We start from the raw sequence: 27,986 nt of genomic DNA, 5'->3' as shown, positions 1-27,986 counted from the left end.
AGATATTAGAAAACTCCCCCCCCCTCCAATAATTACGTAATATATGTAAGCTCCCTTACCTGTTAAATTCAATTACATGTTAAATTCTAAATAAACTAATCTAAAAACTATATCTGAAAATTAACTGTAATTATCTGTTAAATTCTAAAATCTAAGCTGGTTATGATGATTATATTAATGGCAAGCCCTTTAATAAGTTTTCCTCTTCTATTACTGTTCTAACATCAGCAATATAAAAACTCTATAAAATTATGTTTTATTGGCTTATTGTTTTTAAGTAATAAAAAAATAGTGATTTACCCTCAAAAGTAGATTAAATAATTTTGTTGCTTCTTTAGAAATTGTTGGAATACAAAACTGCATATTTTTTGGAAGTGCATTCAACATTTTGGGAAAAAAGTCAGATATTAGTTTTGTTGTTGTTGTTGAACCATGGAAATTGGAGTGGTTAATTAAATAATAATAGTGTACTAAAAATGAAATTATATAAAAGTTAGAAAATGCTATAAATACAATAATTATACAAAAATAAAGCTTACTCAACAGCATATTTTCCCTTTTTCAACTGATTTCGATATGTTTCTACTTTTTTCTTTATCATATTCCAGTTCAAACTTTCTTCTGAATTGTCTTCATTGACATGAATGACAGATGGCTCATGAAGATCAAGTTCTGTCTCATCTTTATTTTCTCCAGTTATTAGATCAACATTTTCTTCATTTTCTTCAGTTGGATTATATTCTATCTTTTCTTCAGTTGGTAATTCTTGAGTCTGAATGGAGTTAAGGAATTAGTGAGGCTCAATTGATGCTACTAGAATTTCCATTAAAAATTAGCTAATATTCAAATATTCATTTGTAAATCATGTAAAATTATCATATTCAAACATGTTGAATTTAAAAATTTTTGAATATCTGAATTTTATTATGACTTTCATATATTTTTAGGGTTATATTGCACATTGCATCAAACTTCACCTTTTGACACTTATAAAGTTTAATAATTACCTCTCCATGATTTGTTTTCGCCATTAATAATTTATCTTCAGATTCACTATTTGTTTCTACCATTATTACTTCATCCTCAGATTTACAATTGTCTGGTAATAATGGAGACTATTAATAGAAAGGATAATGATAAGTAGTAATATCAGTATATATATAACAAAGCCCAGGTACTCAAAAAAACTTCATTAGATTGATTTTACGACAAGAACCCATACAGTATATATAGCAAGAACAAACAACTTAACCAAATAGCCTAGGTAGTCATATTTGGAATCACCCTTGCAAACAATCTCATATAATATGGTGAAACACTCAGGTTCTATTATACAAACATTGTCACATCAACCTGCATCTCATGAATAAGGATTAGTGATAACATAATAATATACCAAAGTATAATTAATAAACCAATAATCAATAATAATTTATTCAAAGAAAATAAAGAACTATGTAATACAAAACATTACATATGTCCAGTTTATACTCATATGACAGGAGTGACCTGCATTACTGTCTATAATCCTATTTGTACCTACCATCATTAAATAATAATTTTAACAATTAATTATTAATGAAGCTACATTATTCTCCCATTGAAAATATTGTGTCCCATAATAAAATTCAAAACTAGCTATATGAGTTTATAATTAATTTTAACTATACTATGCTTGGTTATTCCTAATTCTAGAATCAAACTTCGGGTTTTATACCGATTAAATTAAACTAAGCTAAACTAATCATTCTATACTTAGTTTCATGAATCGTACTTGGATCCAGCTTTTGCTATGCCTCATCATGTGACTTCTGCTATACCTATTATATGACTTTTACTGCGCTCTTGTATCACCTCGTATTTCCAAGTTTTCTTTATTTAGTAATTTCTAATTGTTTGGTTCAAGATTTTACCCTTTTCTCACTATAGGTTTATGATTTTTCTGACATCATTTTCAAAATATTTTTCTAATTTGTTAATTCTTCCAATTTGAATTCTCATTGATCAATTTTCTGCACTTTTGCTAATCTTCCTATCAATCATATATTTTAAATCATTTGAACATTTTTGTTGATTGTCTATTAATTAATTACTGCGACTTTTTAACAATCTAAAATTTTACTTCTAATGAAATTTATTGAATTTGTTTCCTTTTTTATTTCTTCTTCTAAAAATTATTGTATTTTCCTTTATTGTTTTCCTATAATATCTTATTATAATTTTCTTGATTATTTCCTTTCTTTAACTATTCTATAGTTTTTTTTCATTAGTAACTTAAAATTTCTTTTCATTCTACATGTGATTTCCTCATGATCCTTATATTTATCATGTGCCTATCATATGATCATTATGTATTTGTTATGTATTTCAATAACCCCTTATTACCATTAATTTATCATAAAAAAAGGATATGCCTGAGCTCTAATAATTACTGAATACAATGGTTGAGATCAATGAATTCTCGGGCCTCATCCAAAATTACTGGTAGCATTTTCTAAAAAATTAACAGTACATAATATAAATTAAACAGATTGAAGCGAAAAAAAGCAGATGTGAAAATCCTACCTGATTTACAAGATACAATATATTATGAATCAATTCCCGAATCTTATCATTCAAAAAATATTCTGGGACTTTTCTGAAATTCAAGGTCATTTTCTCAAAAATATCTATACCAAAAAAAAAGAGTCGGACAAAGCTACAAGATAGCCCAATTGTATGGACTTATTTTTCCGCAATTTTTCAATATATAATTGAGAGTATAAATTTGAGCAAACAATAAACATTTGCTATATCTCATAGTATAAAAGCCATTGTGAATTAATGGATTTTTCAATCTTGAAAGTAAATGTTCAATCATCATGGAAAGGTCACACGAACCCAGATCATCCTTTGTAAGACCTGTAAAATAAAATCCGTACTTCTTACATAACAATTCAATTAATGTCCTTGTCTTCCCAGAGCCAGAAGCTCCCAAGACTATTAAACACTCTTTTATCTGTGAAAGTTCTTCTAAAACAGTAGTGTCGGTTAGCCCATCATTTCCATTTATTGTAGGAAGATCATTCATGATAAGGATGAGCTTTATCTGGCTTAAAAATAGGAAGCTCAAGCTTTCCGTTACAGCATCTTGTAAAAAGTTCGTGGAATGTAAAGAGAATCACATCCACATCCGAAATGACAGAATTCGTATCCAATGATGCAATGCTCCACTCTAGTGAATCTGATGTAGTCAAATATGTATGAAGGAAGAGGAAGAAGTAAAATCAGTTATCAATGTCACCAAATTTCTTGTTCGAAAGGTAAACTATTGGGAGACACTTACTGGTGGTGGCGGGTGGTGGTTGGATGATGATGTGTATGTGCTCCGGTACTGTGAATGTTGAATTAATAGGATCCAGAAATATATATATAGGGGTCAGGTGATGAAAAAAATTTTTTTACTATGAGCTGTACGCATTTTTTCAGGACCGGAATTATGATAATGTCAGTCGGTTACAATATTAGGAAATAAAATTCTGACCGGCATTATCAAAAATTATCTAAAAAAGGAAAGATTTTCATGATTTTTTTAGTTCAAAATACGCAAACTCAAACCTGACCCTTTTATATATATTTCTGGGTCCTGAATTAATAAGCCAAGTTTGATCTATCTCCATACCTCCGAATTCTTGTTCAACGTCAATATCTACACGCAGATTATTCTTAAGTTCCAAATACTTTTTATTATTTCTGGTAGGAATCTCAACATTCCATAATTTGAGATTTAATTCATTCATTACTCCAAGTATTGATAAAGTAGTCCTTGTTCTTTTCCCAGAAGGCTTTACTTAATTCTGTAAAGTCTCTGAAAGTGCCGATCTCAAAGATAAAAGAAGTACCGCTACCTAAAATAAAACAGCCGATCATGATATATCTGCAAACGCGAAAGTCGAGAGTTAGAAACAAAGTTCAAAAAAAGTAATAACACAAATAAAACAATTTGGGTACAACATTAAACCTAGCGGGTAGGGAATTTTCCTCGAAATTAGTTTGTAATCGGGATGGCAAAAGTACTCGAAATAGCGAAGAGTAGCTTGACATTTTGATTATATATCATGTATATATTTTTTTTCATAAATGGTTGTACGAGCTGTAAGTCAGCGATGTTCAAGTGTTTTCAACTTTCAAGAATCAAATACAATTATGAAAAAAAATTTTCAATAGAAAATAAGCAACGTCACAATGTCACATGTGAGTGCCGATCAAAAATAATCAGAGATTAGATTCTTATTAGGCAAACTTTCTTCATCACTTTATAATTATATTATTTTTTTGACATGCACACATAGGAAAGTAGCTGATCCCAGAAGTTAAGTTTGTTCGTATTAGCTCTATATAAGCAAAGTTTTTTTCATCAAAATTGAGCCACTGGTTAATTTCTTTCTTATTTTTATATATTTTTATTACTTGACGATAGAAAGTTAGAAATTACAGACTTTTGAGATCTCAATAAAAAGATAAATTTTTTTTACTTAAAATATTTAAAAATAGCGGTTTCTTCTTTTGTTGTGTATTATTTTAAAGTATTTAATAAACTTTTATATAATTTCGAGGTATTCTAAATAGCTGATCCTATTTTTTGAAAGATATAAACGCGGAACTTCAACAAAAATTATAGATTTGTATAGTTTTGGATTTTGTTGTTTTTGGGGATAATTTTTTTTTAATCATATTGATTATCGGCCCATCTCTCACTTTAAACATGGGGTATTTTTGCATTTTTATATAGTTACTTATAAAATTAGCAGTTCTAAGTCTCATGACCATGGTGTGTGTAACCTTGAGTTGGCCACCTAGGCTAAGTAACCAACAAAAAATCTCGGGCACGTGATTAGGGATTGGAATCGATTTTACAATAATCGAATTTATCGAAAATCGATAAGAATCGATTTTAAATCGATTATCGAATAAAAATCGAATTTACTTATAGTGGCGCAGTAGCGTTAATAAGATTTCCTACAAGTATTAGTTTTATTTCGGTTGACAAAAACCTATTTGTCACACATTATTTGTCACATAGTTAATTTCTTAATTTCTTAATGCCGGCCGTTTCGTGACATTTTGGGGTAGTCCGTTAATAAGAAGTTAGGTCGTTGTCACGTGACATTAACAAAATTCCAAAAAAAGGAAATTTTGTTGTCCAATGAAATTCAAGTTATGTTGTACAAAATTCCCAAAAAGGAAATTTTTATGCCGATCTTAATAAATTTTAATAGTCACGTGACCGGAAGTAGTATAATTTCGATTAACGATTAATCGACGATTAATCGATTCTAAAATCGATTCTAATAATGATAATCGATTCCAATCCCTACACGTGATTCATATTTTTTTTCTCGCACCTATTTCTTTATACATTTTATTTTTATGGGAAACCTTAGAAACCTATATTATATAAATACTGTCTTTTCTTTTTTTACTTTTATCAAATATATTATAAACAATAAAATATTAATATTATACATTTCTTTGAATTTTTAAAGTTTGTTTTAGCAAGTATTAAAGTAATTTATATATATTAATTTTATATATTTTGACGTTTTTTTGTATAAATATCACAAACTTGTATATTTTTAGTTAGGTATATGTTACTTTATCAGTTATACAGAGAATTTTAAAAACAAAGAAAAAAAAATTTTTTTATCTCATAAATACATAAAGTAAAAATTTTTCTGTATTGTTTACAGTATTATTCAATAAAAAATATAATAAAACTATTTAAAACTTAAAAAATTTATTTTCTATTGACTTTTTACTCTTTTTACTATAAAGTTACTTAAATATTAAAAGTCTTTGAATTTTTTCGCGAATGTTTTTACTTTTTTTTCAAAAGTTAAATGTTACACAAGATCAACCAATCAAAATTTAGACGCCACAATTTATATCACGTGTCCGAGCTTTTTTGTTGGGGAGTTATACCCAGGGGTTAGATAAATTAACGGGGGCCAATAATAACTGAAATATTTTTTTAATTTTTTAAATAAAAAATATATAAAAACTATTGGTTATAAATAATAATTAATAATAATATTAAAAAAAAATACCAATTTTATCAAAATCCATCGATCGAGCTTAAAAGAATTTTCTATTTTTAAATAAAAAAAACACAACTTACTGCAGCACACCAGAATTTTTGTCATCTTTTTAGTACTATTGGTACAGTCATATTTATGGAAATGCGTTTTTTATTTATTTTATTATTAAATAGTTATTGGATGGAGGAGTAGCTATATCAGTCACAGGACCGATATAGCCCCACATCGGATTTTCATTAGGTTTAGGATTGTAGTGAATTATCAAAGTAATCTATCTCCGTGTAATTAATAAGAAGCTGTTGGTATTTAAAACGATGGGGAATTCATTTGTAAGATTTCTTGAAACTAAAAGTGTCCATCTCGTAAAAGTGAATACTAATTTTACTAATTAGTTGATTAAAAAAGAAAAAAAAATTAAAAAAATTAAACCAAAAATTGACTTGGAATAAATTGATAGGTTTTATTTGGTTATAACATCTATATATACGAAAATCATGGATTAATCACATTTGTATATTACATGCAATAAGTACAGTAGAATAAATATTAGTACATACATAAAAATACTATGTATAGGTTAATATTTTTTATAACAAAAAATTTCAAAATATTTTACTTATGGTAAATTAATATTTAAAAAATTGTTAATACAAAATTTTCAGTTTAACAGTGTAAGGAATTGTATATTATTTTAATCGTAGCGATATACAAACTTTCTGTAGTATTCTTATTGAGTTCTTACTGATTATGCGAAAATTTGTATATGGTTATTATCAAGTTAGAAAAGGCAACTAGTACTACATTTTTTCAATTTGTAAAATATTCTATAAAAAACTGTCAAGAATAATAATGTTCTAAATATAATAAACTAAATATTTATTTATTTATAAATAACTTTACATTCGTAAAGATTTATCCCTGATATATTGTCATTTGAGTACTACCTGCTACACAATTTTCTGTGAAATTTTTATTTTTGGCTCCAATAACATGCTGTTTTCGATAGAGTCCGATCAGATTGTGCTCACGTAAGTGACACAATCTGGGTCTAGAACACACTTTTTTTTTGTGTTAAAAAACAAATGATTGACAATCACGTGATATTATACTACCTTACGTAAAAAATGAACACTAAACACTAAGGGGAATATTTACAAAGAGACAAATAAGCTATAGATATAATAAAAATCATCATTAAGAATTTATGATAATCAGTAATCGAATAATAATAATAAATCAAATCCTTCTCAAATAATTAAAAAGTAAATTAGCCCATTTTTAAAAATTGTTTAAACAACAATCAAAATCAATCAAACAATCATCACTGTCAGGCTTGATATTATTATTTAGCTATTATTTGCCCATTTTTTTTAATTAAGATGATCGTGAAAACCATTGCTGCTACTGGAATAACTCATCCGATAGAAAATTACTTTTCCATTTTTTTTGCAAGCTATCTCAAATTTACAAATAAATATTATGTTAAGCTGCTCAACTACATAGCGTCAACACATCAATTAACAAAAAGATTTATTGAATATATTGAACATATTATTATAATATATGATGATAATTGTTTGAATTTTTTGAATTTCATTTTGTAAGGTTTAATTTAAATATATTATAAATAAATTATTATCGTTATCACACAGTGAACAATGACTGTAAACAAAGAATATTTTTAGTTTCAAATTATGCATGAACTTGTACACATAAAGTTAAATTTAAAATCAAGAATATTAATTTGTGCGGCGGTCGATTTACTTATTGGGAATATGGCCGACGTAACGCATGAATATTATTACTATATCAGATAATAGATTTATACCAATCTTTAAATGATTTCTAAAAAAGGATATACCCGATATGACCTGAACAATTTTGAAACATAAAGGGAGAATATCAAAAACAATACAATACGATACATAGGGAGGGAAATAACAATGAAAAATAAATTACATAATAAGAAAACAATGTAAATTATGTAAAATTTCAATTTTCTATGATGATAATAGATATTTTAAAAGCCAAAAATTTGTTTGTTTGATTTATTATAAATACACTTGGATTCACCTTGTAAAATTCCATCAGAAAAAAAATTTCAAAGAACAAAAAAAAAAATCAACTAATCAAGTTAAAGTTAATCAAAGAAATCAAACAAATATACAAATATTAAATTCTCAATTCTTTCTCAAGTAAATTAATCAAAAATGAATCCAACAATTATTACCTCTAAACCAATTGTTATTGTTACTTCCGAAATAACTGAAAAACCTGATGGTAATCCTACAAACTCATGTTCTATAATGTAAACGGAAAATTCTTCTATGATGGGGACGGCACAAACGACTTAACGACTTCGGTTATTACATGAAGATCAATTTTAACCGAAAAATTATACCTAATGACGTAGTTACTATTCGTTACGAAATGGCCTGGAGCTATTATTTCTATTAAAATTTCTTTATATTAACATGTATTATATGTATCATAAAAAAATTTCTCATGTAATTTAAAATTTTATTTGTAATTTTGAATATTTTTTATATTTGTGTATATTTTTATTTATTTGTTCATTAAAAATAAAAAAATTTTGATTTTTACGTAAATTATAACTGAAATTATCCAATTATCCTATTAAATATCCTTATATCCTTCTATTGCGCTTCATTAATATTGTTTATTTGTTTATTTGTTTATTACATAAAATTTTGCAGTCGTGTGATCAACTCCTTAAAAATGTGACCATAACCATTGAGATGAGAGTACTGATTTTGCCGTAGCATGTCAATCCGGCTGATCATTTCAAAATTCTGAGAATTTCATCAAAAAATAATTTTCAAATAATTAATAATGATTAATGTTAATTTTAACTGTTAATATATTTTTTTTATTAATCTATATAACAAAAAAAAAAATAGTAGATACCATTTTATTATGTTAAGTCACGTGATGAAATTTTTACTATCCCTGAATTTTTGTAACACGGTCACGAGAATCTAAAAGTTAATTTTGCCCGGCCTAATCAATAAAAATCATATTTAAATTTTATTAATTTATTATTAGACAGTTATACTAACAAAATACAGTAGTTATAAACTTTGAAAAAGATTTTAAATGTAATGTTTTTTTTATTACTTTACTCCTTACTAAACTTATGTATTTTGTATCTTCATCTTCTTCTAACAACTTTATGTTGTGTATTTGAGTGGTGTACCTGGGAAATCACAAGTTAATTGAAAACATAAAAGGATTAGTATGGTGGCAAATCATATAAACCCTATGAGAAAGTACTATCACGCAAGAGAGCAAAGTGCATAGAGGTACCTCATACAGTCACAAGCTATAGTTGTACATTATTAAAATCTAAATCTAATAATAAATGAAATTTGCACTAAAAGCTATAAAAATAAAATAAATAGATAAAATATTTTCACTAACAACAATATACAATAAATACTATAAGTCTAAATACAATAAAAATAAATCTAAATCTAATAAATAAATAAAATATTTTCACTAAAAACAATATACAATAAAAACTATTATCTAAATACAATAAATGAATGAAATCTATAGTAAACAATATATAAAAATAACTATTGAACACTTGCCACATTGTTCATCACTAAAATAACTATAGAACCTCAGTTTCTCTCAGGCTACAGCTGGTCATTAGCGAAATATAATTTCGCCTAGCAAAAAGAGCCATGTACACGTGAATTCCTTTCTCTTGTAAGAACATAAATGATACTTACCACAATGATCCAAATCAAAAGCGAACCAAAGGTGTTTCAGTTGTCTTGTATTGTAATTTTACAATCAATAATTTCTTCGGTTAAGCCCACCCCAAGCTTTAGACCATAAGTCTTCCCCGAAGTGAGAGAGAGAGACAGAAGGACGTATTAACACGTCAAAACAAAAATATAAATTAAAGTTAAAATAAAATAAAAAAATTTTATTAAGGACGTTTTAAAAAGGGAAAGGATAAAATACTGCGAAGTGGAAATGAAAAAATAAGATAAGTTTATTGACAAGAGTGAAGGGAAAGAGAAGGAACGAGTAAGAGAATAAATGTGCGAGTTTAAAATTTCTGGAGTGGCTTTTTATATAAATTTGTTAGTCAGAGTGCAAAAATTATGTCATAATCAGAAAATTGTGTCATGAGATGACTCATAATTAATAGTCTGATTAGTTTGATATTAGCTGATCAAGGTCCGCTTATAGGATTTTTGATCGTAGGTCACCGGCCACTTTCACGTGTCGTGTCAGTGAATATCAGTTACAAAAAAATTGTAAATCTGGATATTGTTTACATGAGACGTCTGGAACGCGATTTGAATTTGTGGAAATTATGGAAATTATTCGTTGACGTCCCTTAAGTTTACAAGTTTGTTTTATTTAATAATATATTATTTTTACGTTTAAAGAATAAATAATTATTTAAACACATAGTTCCGTATTGGAAAATAATGTTATCAAGTTTGGCGTTCCAAAATTCAAATAAGAATCATTTACTTTTACGCTTAAAAGAGAATTGAGTTTGCATCACTTTATTCATCCTGATTTTCTTATCAATACTTAATCTTATTATCGTAACTGTTTGGCAACTCTTTTCAAGGAACTTATCGAAAGAACCTATTACAAGCGCGCCTAATGCTCAAGAACTTGGTAAAACTTCAAATCACTTATTGTAAAGTGGGGTGTCTTCCTTTTCAACATGTTCTAATTGTTCCTGAATATCTTGCGTCTTAACATCTAAAGTAAAGTTTATCTCCGTCAACCGCACCAATACATCATGATTTGCTATTACTCTCAGTCTTCTAGAAACTTGCTGCTCTTTTGATTTGTAATAACTCGGTATGATAGTCTGATAACCCGTTGATGATCTCCAATTTCAATAGATATTGTAACTGATACTTTTACTAAACAAATAACTCATTCTTTTTACTTATGTTTATACAGTATATATCTTTCTGGTGGATATTATTAGGAAAATACAGGGTTTTCTTGATAATAAACCGTTCAGATATAATTTCATTATATCCGGTATTCAATTCATAACCGGAATAAATTAAACCATTTCAATAATAAACTTTTATATGATACTTTTATAAATAAAACATAATGTTACAGCAGTCACAGTATAATTTAATCTCACACCTAATTTTTTTAAACTTAGACATTTCGAAAGTATGTTATATTTTGTAGGTTCAACTTCAAATTTGGGCTTTTATTGAAAACAAGAGTTCATGTTTAAAGGGCAATTAAAAGGGATTAGGATTATTAGTTAAATGGTTCATTTCTAATAAAAACATGATATTTAGTATTTTAATTTTATCATATTCTCAGAATTGTTATTTTTTGTGCAGCAGCGAAATTTAATATTAATTTAAATAAATTCTGAAAAAATATATATGTGCATTATAGAAATATAGATTACAAAAATGTAATAAATAAAAAAAAATCAAACCCAAAATTTAATTACAGTATATTAAAAAAATCTAGGAATAGAATTTTTTTTTTTTTTTTTTTTTTTTGAAAAAAAAGCATAGTATTTTGTTAATAATTTTTATGTTTGATCATGTTTGATCTTTGTTACGTTCGCTAATTTTAAGGATCAACAAAATTAAAACATTTAACATTTGATGGCACACAATGAAAAGTCTTAGATGAGAGGTTTGAATAACATAAAATAGTATAGATTAATTAATGTGATACGAAATACATGTACTTTTAAAGTTTTGATACGAGAAAAATATTTTGCTTCTTTTTTTTTAAGAATTATTTACTGCTTTAATCTAATGTAATTTAAATTACTGCATGTGTTAAATTTTTCTAATTTTAAACAAATTTTAAATCAGCAGAATTTTTTGATTCTTCATCATTGCTGTTTTTTTTAATAGTTATAAATCGTTGGTATCAAAGGACTTACGTAACTAACGCAGTACAATATAGTACAATATAAATCTGACGCCATATATCCGTAATACAAATTTCAACGTTACAAAATATAAAATACAGTATATAAATAAAGAACTTTATTAGACTTTAGATGAAGTAAATATAAACGTTTGAGTTTATAAGATAAAAACAATTAGTCATCGTATATAATTCTTCAATGAAAATTATTTATTACTGATTTAACAAACAGCGATATCTCATAGATCAAGTCCTAATTCAATTGGATGATTTAAAAACATTAATACTTTCTTGTTCGTCTGCGACTGATCTATAAAAGTTATCCATTAGAAAACGAATGTAGCGAATGTTGTATGTAAATCTACATTAATAATTAATTTTGGACATATCATCTGCATATCATTATATAATTTTTAAGTATTCGGAATTTTCTGGACCCAAAATAGAAAAAAAAGTGAAAATGTAAGGAACTTTGAAATCCGTTAACTGGTTAAAAATTTTTGAAATTACGAGATGATCATAAATGACAACAATGATTGAACTGTCACATTATCTTCAAAATGATAAACATAAATTTTGTGCGACAATATGATCGGAATAGTAAACAAAATGAAAATGGTAAGCAGAAGGTTTATTAAAATAAGAAAGACAATAAACTAATACAAATAATCCAATCAGACATGAATAAAGTATAGCAACACTCTGGCATATACGATCAGACATGAATAAAGGATCCATTAAAACCTAAATTACTTCATCATGATTCTTAAACTAAACAACCTTGAGCGTCCCCCTCTTCTCACTTGTCTACAGCGTTGTATTTATATAAAATTAACTATATATTTTGATATAACAAAAATAATAGATAAAATAAATATAATAACTATATAATATATAACTAATATAACTAATAAATCATACATATAATATATAACAGATAAAATAAATATAACAGTTAAAATAAACATATTAAACCTATCAACTATATATGATTTTCATGATATGTCATACATCTATGACATTCGTGATATTAGTGACATAGATCTACATTGTTCACTTGTTCTACAAAATTGGTAGGATTACCAATCACGTGACAATAGCCACTCCGAAAATGGGTATAAATAACCCCTTCTGGAATAATCAAAAAAAAAAAATATTGTAAAATTCAAATTATTCCTTTCTTTTTCTCTTACATTATGGCATGTACGAAAATATTTTCAGGAGATTTACCCGAAATAACAAATGAAATTATACAATATTTTCGGAATGACTTTTCAACATTACATTCATGTATTCTAGTTAATAGATTATGGTGTCGTTTAACAATTCCATTATTATGGGAAAACCCATTTTCACTACAAAATTCTAAAAATTATCGTTATATTGAACTTTACTTATATAATTTAAATGATGATGATAAAACACAATTAAATGAATATGGAATTAATAACAATTTACTTCCTTCAAATACATTATTTAATTATCCTAGTTTCATTCAACATTTAGATACTCGTAAAATTAGTGACTCTATTGAAAGGTGGGCTGCAGCTGTTAGAACATCATCAACAATTCAAGACCAACTCTTCATCTATTCTGTACAAAAGAATCTTTATCTAAAATATAAAAAATTAATATATAAGTTATTGTTACAAATAATTATCGAAAATGAAGTAAATATGCATACTATTAATGTCAAAGTATTTACAGATGAAGATCGCGAGTATTTTAATGTAACTTTTGCATTAGTTTCACAAAATCCAAATTTTGTTTGTAATATTAAAAATTTGGCACTTCATATAGTTCCAACAACTGAAAATATAACAACATTTATACAATTTTTTTATTCTAATTGTAATTCTATTTCATCACTTAATTTATTATTTCCATCAAATTGTCATTCAAAAACCGAAAAACATTTATCCCTGATAGTTGATTCACAACAAAATCTCAAAAAAATTTCATTATGCTTTATTAAACTACCTTTATATCATTCATTATTATCATTAAAGAATTCTAATTGTACAAATACTTTAAGAACAATTATATTTTATTTCATTGATTTTAAAAATATAAAGATTTTAAATGAAGTATTTGAACAATTAAATGTTTTGGAATCTATTCATATTCTTTATTGTTATTCTTTAGATTCAAATTTTATTCAACAAGTTATTAATATAACCAAACCATTTAAATTGAAATCTTTAATTATAGATAAACCATTATTATTTGATTTATTACAATTATTATTACAAAAATCAGGTAATTATTTAGAAAATCTTAGGATTGAACCAGAAGATGAATCAAAGCAACAATTATTGTCATTAATCATAAAATATTGTAAAAAAATCAAATTTTTAAGATTATATGATTTTGATAATCAAGAGGGTATTAATTTAGCAATACATTTAATTGAACATATTAAAAATCATCTTAATTATCTTACTATTGATTTTGTATTATTTTATGAAACAGAAATCAATTTATTTAGTTCAATGGTATTACAAAACTTAGGACAAATGCTTCCTACTAAATTAGAATATTTAAGTTTATCTCTTGAAATTAATACAAGTGATTTTGAAATTTTTTTGAAAAATTCACAAAATACTTTTATTAAAACATTATTAATCAAAAATATCAGATATGGAAAACGGAATGAAGAAGAAAAAATGAATATTTTACCTTTTATAAAGGAATATATTATGAAAAAGAAAAGGACTGAATATTTTGGTTTTTTAGAATATTTTTTCGCTCAAATTCCTACTAATGTTGATGATTTATATTCTTTGAAAAATGAAGTAAAGGAATTTAAATTATATAATATTACAATTCAATATTATAATACTTTAATTATTGATATTTATAAATTTATCAACGAAATGTATTAGGTATTTTATTAAAATCTTTATATGTTATAAATTTTTATTATTTTATTTTTTAAAAGTTAATAAATTATTGGGTTTTTAAAAATTGGTTTACCATTTATTATTAGTTGTTTTAATTAGTTAAAAGCTTGGCGTAAAAATTACCACGACCGTTAGGATACATAGTATGTGGTATCGCTCTTAAACTTACTAATATGATTTAATGAAATTTTTCGTTTAATAGGGAATGACGGCTTACTTACTATTTAAAGGTAATAATAGGTTAACATAAATTGTTGCAAAATATTGCGGTATGATAAATAATTAATCACCAAATCCTTTTTGTCATGTTAAGAAAAAAAATAAAATAAAATAAATCTTTAAATACGTTTTCGAAAATATACAGATATTGAAAGGGTTAAGTAATATTCCACGTGATAGCCAGACCAATAAACTTCTCTAAAATGTGTTATTTCTGTTTTTGGTTTTAACATGGTACAATATTTTCATTTATCAAACGTCAGTTTAAATAACTCTAAAAGTGCTTTTAATTGTTTGCTGCTAATGAAAGAAAATATGATGAATTGAATCGAATCTTACTTACATTACTAAATTAAATAAAAAAAAATAATTAGAATACTGTAAGTTGTTTAAAAATGCATCGATGAATAAATAAATTTTACCTACTAGTCTACTACCTTATCATATTGATCACAGCCAATTTCACTTCAATATATAATGCGATTGTTCTTTGCTAATAATAATATCTATTGTTTTATATTTGCTCAGTATTTTGGAAAGTTGGAAAGTTTACAAAAAACTTGTGAACCCTTAGGATATTCTTCAAGAATTTTATACAAATTGCAAATGGTGAGTATAATTTTCTAATGACCTAAAATTCTTAGGAAGTCCTAGTAAATGATTTTATTGCATTAAAAAGTGAATAAAAAATGATGTTTAAATAAGGATCATTTTATAGAGTCGTTCACCAAATAGATATAGTCAATCAATAATGTCATCCAGATATACCTAAAAAATGGATAGTATACTCGTAAATATTTAGTGACTTTAGTCTCCAACTATAATAATTTTTATTTTTCCTGCAATAAAAAATTATCAAGAGATGATTTCTGAATTTTTTTTAAAAAAGTTTTAATGAATAGAGAAATTATCTAAAATATGGTCAACTTTTAATTTTTTATAAGCTCATTATGTTACGAAAGAGGCAATAAATTTTGACTGAAAAATATGTTACTATATTATAATATCGAAATATTATGCAAATAAAAACTTTATAATCAAAATTGAATTTTTTATTTCGTCTTTTCACTCGAAACTTCAAATTTGGCTCATTTAACATCAATTGTCAATAAAAAAAATTATCCCAAGTAATAACTAAAATAAATATTGTTGAAAAAAAGAAAGAAAATTAATCCATTATTAAATATTTAATATTTTTTTATTACCATTTACCATTGAAATTTATTGATAACATAGACAATCATCATCACAAATATGACAATTGAAATTTTATTTTATTATGAATTTGAAGGTGTTTCCATTTTTTGAATTCTATGATGATTCGATAAAATAGGTTTTTTTCCAAAAACATCAAAATAAATAATTCTTGTCTACAAAAGCTTAACCTTAACGTCATTTGTACCTTTGTAGTTTTTACATCACGTATATAATAAAAAATTAAAGGATCCAAGTTGCCGGTAATGACGGATTATTTTGTCTATATTTTATGATCAGATGATCATTTTTTTATTTACAATGCAGCACATGCAGCACATGACTGACAGGTAGACAATATTTAAATTTTGGAGGTTGCACAACTTATTTGTTTAACCGTCTATGGAAACTTTATTTTTTTTTGCACTTAAAAATATTTCTTTTTTTTTTTACAAAAAATGTCCAATATTCGGGAAGAATTAATGCGAGCAGTAATTAGTAGATCATTTACGTCAATTGATTATAATATTCACGTTGGCCTTCATGAACAATACGAATTTATGAAACAATTCATTCTTGCTGACAAATCTCTTACAGAAGAAGAAAAAACTGAAGCAATAAGAATAACTAATAAAGATTATGACCGAGATAAAATTATTTATAATGAAGGGACAAGAAGAATTTGTGAAAATTGTAACCAAAAATGTTTAGCTACATTATATTGTGAATATTGTGTTCGAAATTATTTAAAATCTAATTTTTCAAATTGGACTTCTGGAAATAATGTTATTGATAATTTAATAAAAAATTGTCAAATGGAAACACTTAGACCAAATGTTATTATTGAATGGATCCCATTTAATAATTTAGAAAATATTAAATATCTTACAAAAGGTGGATTCTCAGAGATTTATACAGCAGATTGGATTGATGGATACTATAAAGAATGGAATTCTAAAGAGCAACAATTAATAAGATTTGGAACTCATGCTGTAATACTTAAAGAATTAAAAAATGTTGAAAATGCAAGTCAAAATTGGTTTGAAGAGGTTTGTAAGTTAAAAATATTTAAAGAACTTAAATTTAAAATTTTATTGTTAATAATAATATTTATTATTTTTTAAAGGCTAAATCACATTTAACGTTAGGCAACAAATATCCATCTATCGTTCAATGTTTTGGTTTAACACAAAATCCATCAAATGGAAATTATTTACTTGTAATGGAAAAATTTGATGTAAATTTAAGAGAATATTTACAACAAAATCATAATCAACTTACATGGAATGAAAGAATTAAGATTACTTTTTCAATTATTGATAAACTTTATTGGATTCATGAAGAGAATTCAATTCATAGAGATTTGCATTCTGGAAATATATTATATTCACAGTTTAATGATAATTGGCGTATTAGTGATCTTGGATTTTGCGGTCCTGCAGACAAACCATCAACAAGTATATATGGAAATCTTCCTTACATAGCTCCCGAAGTTATTAATGGAAAAGGGTATACTTATAAATCTGATATTTATAGTATTGCAATGCTTATGTGGGAAATTTCATTTGGGCAACCTCCATTTATGAATTATGAACATGATTATATTCTTGCAATTAATATCATTGATGGTATAAGACCAAAAATTATTTCAGAAATTCCTTCCGAATTTAAAAGTCTACTGGAACAATGTTGGGATGCTAATCCATTAAAAAGGCCTGATATTAATACACTTTGTAATAAGATGAATGAAATTATGTTATATTATCGAAATAAACCTGATGAACTACCTCAAACAATAATACAAGTAGACGAAAAAACAAGCAATATCATGAGTAGTAAAATATTTACAAGTAAAATTCATAATTTTGAAAATCTACCTGAACCAAAAAATGCAACAGAAGGTATGCTTTTTAATGTTCATTAACTATTTGGTTTTTTTTCTTTAACATTATAATTAACAATACTTTTTTTAATTGAATAATAATAGAAGAACAAAAAGGTAATATAAAGTTAATAATGTTTTAGTATAAATCCTTTAACTAATAATCTTTTTTTTTAAAATAGCATTTTATACCACTAGATCATATGATTTTAGTATTTCTAGTAATGGTAAGTATTTATTAAAATAATATTGAATTTTATATAAATAAAATAACATATGATTGATTTTCATTATAGCTAGTAATCTTAGTAAATCAAGTAAAATTAATTTTAAAGGTAATTTATTCTTATATTAGAGTTTTATAACGAATAAATACTAATTTATATCTTGATTACAGATGATGATAGTAAAGAATCATCTAGATTATTTAAAAAATTGAAAATGGAGAATGGTAAAGCCTTAAATAATTTTCGTTTCGTTGAATATAAGAACAAATATTTTATTAAATTTGATTTATTAAATAATAGATGACGTTCAAAATGACTACGAGAGAGAAATAATGCAGCAACGATCAAATATTAGTAATAATGGTAAGTAAAATAAATTATTTATAATAATGATCAGTTATTATTATTATTCTAATTTATCTTATTTATATAGATGAAGTACAAAATAATCCAAATCTTCATTCAGAAGAGAAAGATAAACAAGAAACTCCCGATGGTTTGTTTATAAATTTAATATTTTTAATAATATTAAAATAATGTATTATATTTATTTACTAATATATTTATTCTCTTTAGATGGATTTTAAATTAATTTACTTGAAAATAAATTCATTTTTTTACTATTTATTAAATTATTTAAACACTAAGATTAGAGTAGTAAAAAGATTCTTAGTTTGTAATTTAAAATAATTCAATTCTCTATTTATTTATAGGACTTTTCAATTATTAAATAAAGATAATTATAAATTTATTATAAAATATTATGTGACAACAAGGCAATTGTGCAACAACTCATTAGTGTTTGCAATAAAAATTATTTATAAATTATTCATTTGATTATTATTTTAAATTGTATAAATTTTAATAAATATGTTATGAATATCTAAAATAATTATTATTCATCAAAAGCGTTAACTCATTTTACCAACATTTGATTAGATTGCGCCCAGTTTTCATCCTGCAATTAATATTCATCTGTTAACCCATTCCCAAACCCTCAAAAACTAAATCCTTGTCCCTATTACGGCTTTCTTCCTGAATCTCGACCAAAAATCCAATTTTTGAAAACCCGGTACATATCCAATCTTTAAAATAAAAGTCAAATATCAAGTGATGACGCAATAAAATAGGATGTCAACAAAGCCTTGTTAATGTTTCTTGGAACATTGAAAATAATCAACATAATATTAATTAATGAGGATTTTCATACTATTTCATGTGCAAGTCCAAATGTATTACAAAAAACTTGGGACTTCAAATTAGAATATTTATATTTAACGCTTGCTTTTTGGATAAATGATCTGGAAATATTTTTAAAAATTCACAAAATACTTTTATTAAGAAATCATTAATTAAAGGTAAAGCTGAATTTCATAGTTGTAAAGATTTTACATTTTGCCACATGTGTTTAATGATAAATACTATACGGATGAATTCGGATTTTTTTCAAAAGACGATGTAAAGGAAATAATATTATAGTTCAAAGATTCTTTTATTTATATATCAGTGCATATAGTTGCGCAAAGCATTTATCGGTGGAAAACCTTTGGAGTATCGATCTATCCTAATTAACGTTAAAGAACAGCGCCGGGAGACAAATCCTATTATGTTTGATCATGAAAAAGCAGGCCTCAACATTTATTAAAGCAAACCATTCAAATTATTTAATATAAAAATCGTCACCAAAATATATAGAGATGATATTTCCTAGAATTTTTAAGAAAAACATAAATAATTTGTCGTAATTAATCATTATTAATGAACATTGATATCTTTTTCCCCAATGACGAGCTTTTTAAGTATGTCAATGAGAATGAAAAGTAATCGAAAAAGTATGAGTATAAATTCACATGTAATATTTTATGAAGCTCGAAAATTTACATCTTGTAGTTCTATATATGTGAATTGTTGTAAAAATTTAGACATTTCTATGGTTAGATAGTAACAGAAGAATAAGTAAAGATCGGTTAAAAAGCGGTAAGGCAATATGACGTTTAAATAGCAAGTGGTGAGATAATTCAGAATATATGAGAACAATCAGTAATAAAGTGTACAAACGAAATATAGCGACAAGTCAACAAATGACAATAAACAACGCGATAAAATAAGATAGATTTAATATGAGAAATCGGAAACAAATCGGCAGGGTTTATTCGTTAACAATAAAATACAATATTACTACCTCTTTCGTCCTATATAAAATATTGTCCAACCACTGCATGATATTGTACGTTTTTTATGCGGTTAAAAATTCTCAATCTCCGCATCTTGTATTAAATTTTAACAAATATTTTATAATAGCGTGCGAGTGTCCGGAAAATTGATCCATTCCAAATATTTCGGACAAACATTTTTATAGGGTCGGCGCTTTGCAATATTCGTATATTTATTTCTATATCAAATAAAAAACTGTATATCTTCCCAAATTCTCCACAAATCGGTCCTTATATATCGTTCAAAATTCGGTACAAATTCGTCTCTCGAACAAATTCACCATCCGACCAATTTTGCCCTCCGGTGTAATGCCAGGAATTACCTAGTGAATTTATTAATTGTAGGGCGCAGTATCATATTTAGTTTTTAAAAGTGTAGAAAATTTTAAAGTTATAATTGTGGAATGTAACATCCGTAACGATGTAAAACTATTCTTGTGTTCGGATTTATTTTTAGATTAGATTTGGGAACTATGTTCGGGATATTACTATAATAAGAAATGGGATTGAAGATCAATTTTTGGGATTTAAAATTTATCAAAGGTGGAAAACTATATTTTTGACGGGAACCATGAAAATGAAAAGGGTTTATTAAAATTAAAGGATGCCAAAATCAATATTGGAAGAGTTTAGAAAGAAAGACCAAACAATTTTTATGAAGCGTATTTGATCAAGTAAAAAGGAGATTTTTGAGATTCTATTTTTATAATTTTTAGTATTACATTATTATATTAACCAAGCATTGTGTTGATTATTACTCGTGTCAATATTTTATATTACTGTATTATTAAATAAATTAATAAAATACTATTTCACTATTTGTTGTAGATCAAGGTGGCAATGTGATTTATCGCTGATCAGACGATTTAGCCGTCCAGTTAAGCCACTCCTATCTTAGTTACCACATCTAAAATTTAAAACATTTCCCCCTTTTTTCTATTTTGCTCACAATATTATGGCGTGTACGAAAATATTTTCAGGAGAGTTACCTGAAATAACAAATGAAATTATACAATATTTTCGGAATGACTTTTCAACATTACATTCATGTATTTTAGTTAATAGATTATGGTGTCGTATGACAATTTTCCATTTTTATGGGAAAATCCATTTTCATTAAAATATCCTAAAAATTATTACTATATTGAAGTTTATTTATATAATTTGAGTGATGATGATAAAATACAATCAAAGAAATATGGAATTAATAATGATTTATTTCCTTCAAATATATTATTTAATTATTCCAGTTTTATTCAATATTTAGATATTTATAAAATTTATAATTCTATAACAATGTGGGTTTCAGATGTCAAAAAATTCAAACCACTTTTAGCTAATATTAAACATTCACAGCATTATGATTTTGTAAAATTTATTTATAAGTCATTAATTAAAATTTTCAATGAAAATGAAGCAAATTTACATACTCTTGATATTACACATAATTGTACTTATCTTGATACTATTGTTTCTGAATTAGCTTTAAATTCAAATTTCATTTACAATATTAGAAATCTTTATCTTAAATTTTACTCATTTAGTACATTTTATTTAACCTACTTTTAAAATTATTAAGTTCTAATTGCAATTCAATATCATCACTCTATTTTCTATTTACACATCATTTCCAAACATTTGAAAAGATTTATGTCATTTAATTGATTCACAACAAAATCTCAAAAAAATTTCATTGAATTTTAATAGCCTTTCCTTATATAATTCATTATTATTATCAAAGAATCCTAATTGTACAAATACTTTAAGAACAATTATATTTTATTTGATTAATTTTAAAAATTTAGTTGTCTCAAATGAGATATTTGAACAATTAAATATTTTAGAATCTATTCATATTCTTTATTGTTATTCTCTAGATTCTAATTTTTTTCAACAAATTATTAACTTAACTGAACCATTTAAATTAAAATCTTTATTTATTGATGAAGAACCCTTAACTGACCAACTACAACTATTATTACAAAAATTTGGAAATTACTTAGAAAACTTTGGACTTGAACTAGTTGATGGATCATCATTATTACAAGTGAATTAATTATAAAATATTGTAGTACAAATATCAAATTCTTAAAATTTTATGGATTTAAAAATCTGAATATTTATAAAATATTTCAGTTAGTTAAAAAAGTTGAGCTAAGTCTTAATTATATTAGTATTGATGCTGATGATAATGTTAATCTTAGCTCAGTTGTATTACAAAATTTAGGACAAATTCTTGAAAAATTTACAAACCACTTTATTAATAAATTACTAATCAAAGATACTAAGAAAGAAGAATTAGAAAACAAGAATAATTTATCTTATATAAAGGAATATATTATGAAAAAGAAGAGAATTAAGTTTTTGGCTCTCATTGAAATTATTGTTGACTTGTTTTCTTTAAAAGATGAAGTAAATGAATTTAGACTATATGATATTATAGTTCAAAATTATTGTGATTTAAGTATTGAAACTGATGAATTTATATATGAAATGTATTAATTATTACAATGACTTTTAAAATAAATAAAATTATTGTTATTTATAATAAATAAAAGTTTCTTCTGTATAACTAATAAGTTTGAGATTGTTTGCCAGTGTAATATTATTTCAATAATGCATCATTTTCAACTAATAATTAATATGATACTAACTTATGAATTTATTTCTTTTATAGTATGCTCTACCTTGCTTTTATTTCATCAATTACATAGTACTTACCTTAATGCTCTAAATCAGTACACAGAAATATATATATAGGGGTCAGGTGATGAAAAAAATTTTTTACTATGAGCTGTACGCATTTTTTCAGGGCCGGAATTATGATAATGTCAGTCAGATACTATAATAGGAAATAAAATTCTGACCGGCATTATCAGAAATTATCTAAAAAAAGAAAGATTTTCATGATTTTTTTAGTTCAAAATACGCAAACTCAAACCTGACCCTTTTATATATATTTCTGGGTCCTTGCGTGATTAAATAACCAGCGTTAAGCTGTTGTGGAAAATATCCTGTTAGGAAACAGTGTATAAAGCGTTTGCGTAGATATATATAATTACTGGACAATTATTACAGTATAATAATTTTTATTGTTTTTGTTTGATTTGGAATACTAATAATATATCACTCCACAAGTAGTGATGTCGACTCAACTGAAACCAAGTGTTAAAATTGTTTAAACAATTTATTGTTTTAGTTTTAGCTAATTGTTACAATTGTTTAAAAGCTTTAATAAATTTTAAATGATAGTTTGTTGAAACCTATGTTTAAACTTAAAATTAACTTTTGCATATAATACAAAATTGTTTTCATTATAGGATAATAACAAAATGCAAGAAATTTTTAGAAAACAATTTCAACAACGTCGGTCTTTTGTTTTACACACACATTAAAACTATTGTTCTATTCTGAAATGGGTTAAATAATTTTTTTCTTCCATGTATTTTCCGTGTTTCATAAATAAATAGAACAATAAAACAATGTATACACCGGGTTTTTTATTATATAAAACCTTAATATTGTAAGGAACTAACGGAATTATTGTGAGCTTTCCGAGTTCCGACATTGCATGGGTGGCGTCATTTTCAAAAGTAAAGATCCAAGGTTTTTTCCAAAAATAGACTAAGGTTAACGCCGATTAGTAAAATTATTAACACTGTACATACCAATTTAGGATACGATCATCAGGAATTTGTTCGTGGTAAAATTTCACGTATCAATTCACAATGTATTTTTTACCAGGGGTAACCGTCTTATTTGGAATTTATAATGGCAACAATTATTAGAGTACGTAAACCAATTTAGAATATTTTGAATTCTCTAAATTAAGATCTCAGAATCGAAAAAAAATTAATATTCTTGACATACTTTTTTTTGTACAAAAAATTTGAATAAATTGAATAAATTTTAATAATAAAACTCTAAGTTTACAATATGGACGACACTCTCAATTCTGGTAGCTTTGTTAATCATGATTGGTTTGAGACTCTCAATGGAGAAATCGGTATTTTGCCATAACAGTAGCCATAATTTTTGTATCCATTATAATTCTTATATTCATTGTACGAATCATTCAGTTACCCAATCTTCGTAAACAAGTCATTAATTATTTCATTGCTGGCAATACTCGAAGCGTTCCTAGTACAAGAATACTTAAGATGATCGTTTTCTTTCTTCTGACTGCTGGTTTGGTAGGAGTCATCACATATAATATACATAAAATGATATATGATCCCCCTAAGTTATCTGTGACGTTGGAAGATAATAGAAACCCTCCATCTATGCTCATTTGCAACATGCTTTATGATAATCTTGAAATTGTGTATGCCAAATATTATAGAAGTTTTAGTGATTTTGCCAAACAAAAAATGTTTTTTGACTTATTATCATTGCAAATGTTTAGTAATTTAACAAGGAAAAACGGGGATTGCCATTTTTTTAATGGTACAGTGTTCTCGAGGATTTTAAAGCCGGAGGATAATGCTGGAGGATTTTATATGCTAGTTTTCAATTCTTCCCAAATATTGTTTTTCATAGGTGACACCAACAAAGATATGAACTGGACGCCCTTCGCTCCTCAAGGAAACAATTTAGTGATGTAGGAATTAAGAAATAGTAGCTTATTCCAATATACAGACTCGCACTCATGTTTTAAATAAAACCATATATCGAGGCTTCCAAATGTCCTTTTTGGGAACTATTGGCTCCGATTCCGATGTGGTTACAATCGGAATCCAAAGGTGGTTAATGGCTTTATGTCTCGCTATAATTTGGTTAATAGAAGTAGAACAACAGTTACCCAACGGCTTTCAAAACATTATGTAGAGTAACAAAGTGAATTTTTTATCATATGTAATATTTTATCGAAGAGAGCATAATTATCCATTATCTTTAATCGCAAACATGAATGAACGCCAATGTCATTCAATTTGCAATAGCTAATAGCTGAACAAAATGGTGCAAGAACTGTTTCAATTTTATTAATTGAGCATGAACGTTCGAATTTCACTGTTGTTTTAAATTGTATGGCTGATGAGACGAAATTACTCCAGTAATTATTTTTAAACTTGCAAATATTCCGCGTGAGGATTTTCCAGATGGTGTAATTATCCGTACTAATATGGAAGGTTGGATGAATGAAAACGAGATGATTTGTTGGTGGATAATGTTTAGACAAAACGTGCAAATCGAGACAGTAATCCGAGATTTCTTTTGGTATTGGATTCTTTTGCTGCACATCCGTAAAACAAAGATTTCGTTCAAAAAAAAAACTAATATAACGATCATTTCAGGTGGTCTAACTTCTCGTTTGCAATCACTTAATGTATCATAACAAAGGTAATTTTATTTTGGTTTATTTATTGCTTAAATAAATTTATATTTATTTTTTTAAAAAATAAGTACGACATCATTATAATCTTTGGATGAACGAAGCTATCAAAGATTATACCCCATCTGGAAAAATTAAAAGACCTTCTTATTCGCTTGTAACAAGCTGGATAAAGTTATTGATTAGGCGTTCGTTTAAATATTGCGGTATTTCAAATGCAATTAATGGGACAGAAGACGGCTTGATTTTTGATTTTAATAAAGTAGTAGAAAGAATAAATAATACAGGAAGAGGAATTGAAGAAAATGTCGAAAATGATGATAGAGAAAATGAAGGAGACAACGATAATAGTGAAAGTGAACCTGAGAATGGCTATTATGAAGAAAATGACTCAACGTAATGCAGGATTGGAATTAATAGTCGATTATATAAATTTGTAGCAATTTTAATATTATCATACTGTATAATTTTGTTCATTGTTTTATTTTTGTTTTATGATGATAATAAAATTCTTAAAAGTACTGCTAACGATGGCGCATTTTTAACTATATAAAAATTTACAATAAATTCTTTTTTTTTTGATACACATATATTAATACCAGAGTCTATACAATAAAAATTGAATAATACCCGGATTTAAAATTAAGAAAAATTTTATATATATATAGTAAAGTACCCGGAACTTTTAAAGTGGGAGTATGCTTAAAGGAGAATACTTTAGGCAGTGCTAGACGGTAACAAATATTTGAAGGTTATGTTAATCCAGCAACTCTACATTTTTCTAATTCTTCTGATTAGCCTTCCAATGCATGTGTGTGTATATATAAATCATTAATTCATTATACACTACATATATGGATAAAGTGATACTTAAAACATGCGATTTTGGGGGATGTACATGTGTTACATCCGAAATTAGTGAAATTGGGATATATATGTGTATGATGTATGTATGTATCCATTTATAATGTTATTAACAAAAAAAAAAGTACTAGCCAATCGAATATGCGATCAAAAACCAGCACCCTTTTGGTTGGATCGGATCGCTGATTGGGGCACTATTGGGGCCACAAATCCGAGCGTACTGTTATGTTGATCACTGAATATCTTTTTATGTAACATCATTGTCATAATATAAATAAAAGATGCTCTAAAGTAAAGTAGAATAATAATAAAAAATAATAATATAAAATATAAATGTAGCCGCCCAAAGTAAAAAAAAAAAAAAAACAATAATAATCGCAAATGCTTTCAGGTGAACGACACGGAAAAGGTTCATTTTACTTCATAAATTTTCAAATTTTCACAAAGAAATGTCATTGAAGGCTAAATTCTCAGATTACACAGAAAAAAAAAAAGTGAATGCCGGTTTTATGATTGGGAATTGTCTCTTCATTGTTACACATTACCTGATTTATATAAAGTAAATTGTCAGCACTAAAGAATGTAAATAAAGAAAAATCTTTTTTTGCTTTATCATTGTTCCAATTGTAATTATAATAAAATAATTTTTTTTTCCTTCTTTTTTTCTTTCTTCTTTTCTTTTTTTTTTTTGAAAAAAAAAAATTTTTTTGATTGTTTTATTGGTCAGTGGTCACCCATATGCATGCACATACATATGGCGTAATGATGTAATTATCTTCGAAAAATAAATTTACTTTGTTTTTTCATTTTATTTTTCAAGAAACAATTGTAAACATCATAAAAATTTACTATTGAAAATTTATATATGTTAATTAATAATTGTTTATGCAGATTTCCGAAAAAAGAAGGGAAAAAAAATAGGATTAAAAAATTAATATATTGTATTTATCGGTGATTTGCAAATCGGAATTGCGATAAATGAGTTAAGATTTGTTGCCAAATGTGTCACTAACATGTATATGTAAATTATCAGCCTTTTATCTTATTTCTTTGTCTCACAATTGATTTTTTAATTCAAAAAAAAAAAAATTGTAACCCATAAAAATCTGAAAATTCTGATACAGTATTAAATTGCAGTTCATTAAAAGGTTGA

The 27,986-nt window shown here is 25.8% G+C and overlaps 6 protein-coding genes across 6 annotated transcripts; 4 read left to right on the top strand and 2 right to left on the bottom strand.

Annotated features, from left to right (window-relative positions):
• Positions 1-535: 535 nt before the first annotated feature.
• On the bottom strand, positions 536-1,386 carry OCT59_000482 (uncharacterized protein; the record flags this gene model as incomplete). The annotated part of the gene is made up of 3 exons (XM_066138867.1): positions 536-772; positions 1,008-1,115; positions 1,354-1,386. The coding sequence occupies 3 exons, from the start codon at positions 1,384-1,386 to the stop codon at positions 536-538; spliced, it is 378 nt and encodes a 125-aa protein (XP_065988321.1).
• Positions 1,387-2,698: 1,312 nt separating this feature from the next.
• Positions 2,699-3,070, bottom strand: OCT59_000481 (uncharacterized protein; the record flags this gene model as incomplete). Its single annotated transcript, XM_066138866.1, has 1 exon — positions 2,699-3,070. The coding sequence occupies one exon, from the start codon at positions 3,068-3,070 to the stop codon at positions 2,699-2,701; it is 372 nt and encodes a 123-aa protein (XP_065988320.1).
• Positions 3,071-13,195: 10,125 nt separating this feature from the next.
• On the top strand, positions 13,196-14,884 carry OCT59_000480 (uncharacterized protein; the record flags this gene model as incomplete). Its single annotated transcript, XM_025326354.1, has 1 exon — positions 13,196-14,884. The coding sequence occupies one exon, from the start codon at positions 13,196-13,198 to the stop codon at positions 14,882-14,884; it is 1,689 nt and encodes a 562-aa protein (XP_025176398.1).
• Positions 14,885-18,143: 3,259 nt separating this feature from the next.
• On the top strand, positions 18,144-19,011 carry OCT59_000479 (uncharacterized protein; the record flags this gene model as incomplete). The annotated part of the gene is made up of 8 exons (XM_066138863.1): positions 18,144-18,216; positions 18,303-18,314; positions 18,380-18,424; positions 18,494-18,532; positions 18,595-18,648; positions 18,725-18,787; positions 18,858-18,920; positions 19,001-19,011. The coding sequence occupies 8 exons, from the start codon at positions 18,144-18,146 to the stop codon at positions 19,009-19,011; spliced, it is 360 nt and encodes a 119-aa protein (XP_065988319.1).
• Positions 19,012-21,933: 2,922 nt separating this feature from the next.
• OCT59_000478 (uncharacterized protein) lies at positions 21,934-23,139 on the top strand (the record flags this gene model as incomplete). Its single annotated transcript, XM_066138862.1, has 3 exons — positions 21,934-22,180; positions 22,515-22,684; positions 22,774-23,139. The coding sequence occupies 3 exons, from the start codon at positions 21,934-21,936 to the stop codon at positions 23,137-23,139; spliced, it is 783 nt and encodes a 260-aa protein (XP_065988318.1).
• Positions 23,140-26,063: 2,924 nt separating this feature from the next.
• OCT59_000477 (uncharacterized protein) lies at positions 26,064-26,369 on the top strand (the record flags this gene model as incomplete). The annotated part of the gene is made up of 1 exon (XM_066138861.1): positions 26,064-26,369. One exon carries the CDS (start codon positions 26,064-26,066, stop codon positions 26,367-26,369), a length of 306 nt encoding a protein of 101 aa, XP_065988317.1.
• Positions 26,370-27,986: the final 1,617 nt, after the last annotated feature.

This window comes from Rhizophagus irregularis, chromosome 1 (genome assembly GCF_026210795.1).
Source record: "Rhizophagus irregularis chromosome 1, complete sequence".
NCBI lineage: Eukaryota > Fungi > Glomeromycota > Glomeromycetes > Glomerales > Glomeraceae > Rhizophagus > Rhizophagus irregularis.
Note: the sequence above shows the minus strand (reverse complement) of the source record. Positions and strands in the feature narration are given on the sequence as shown.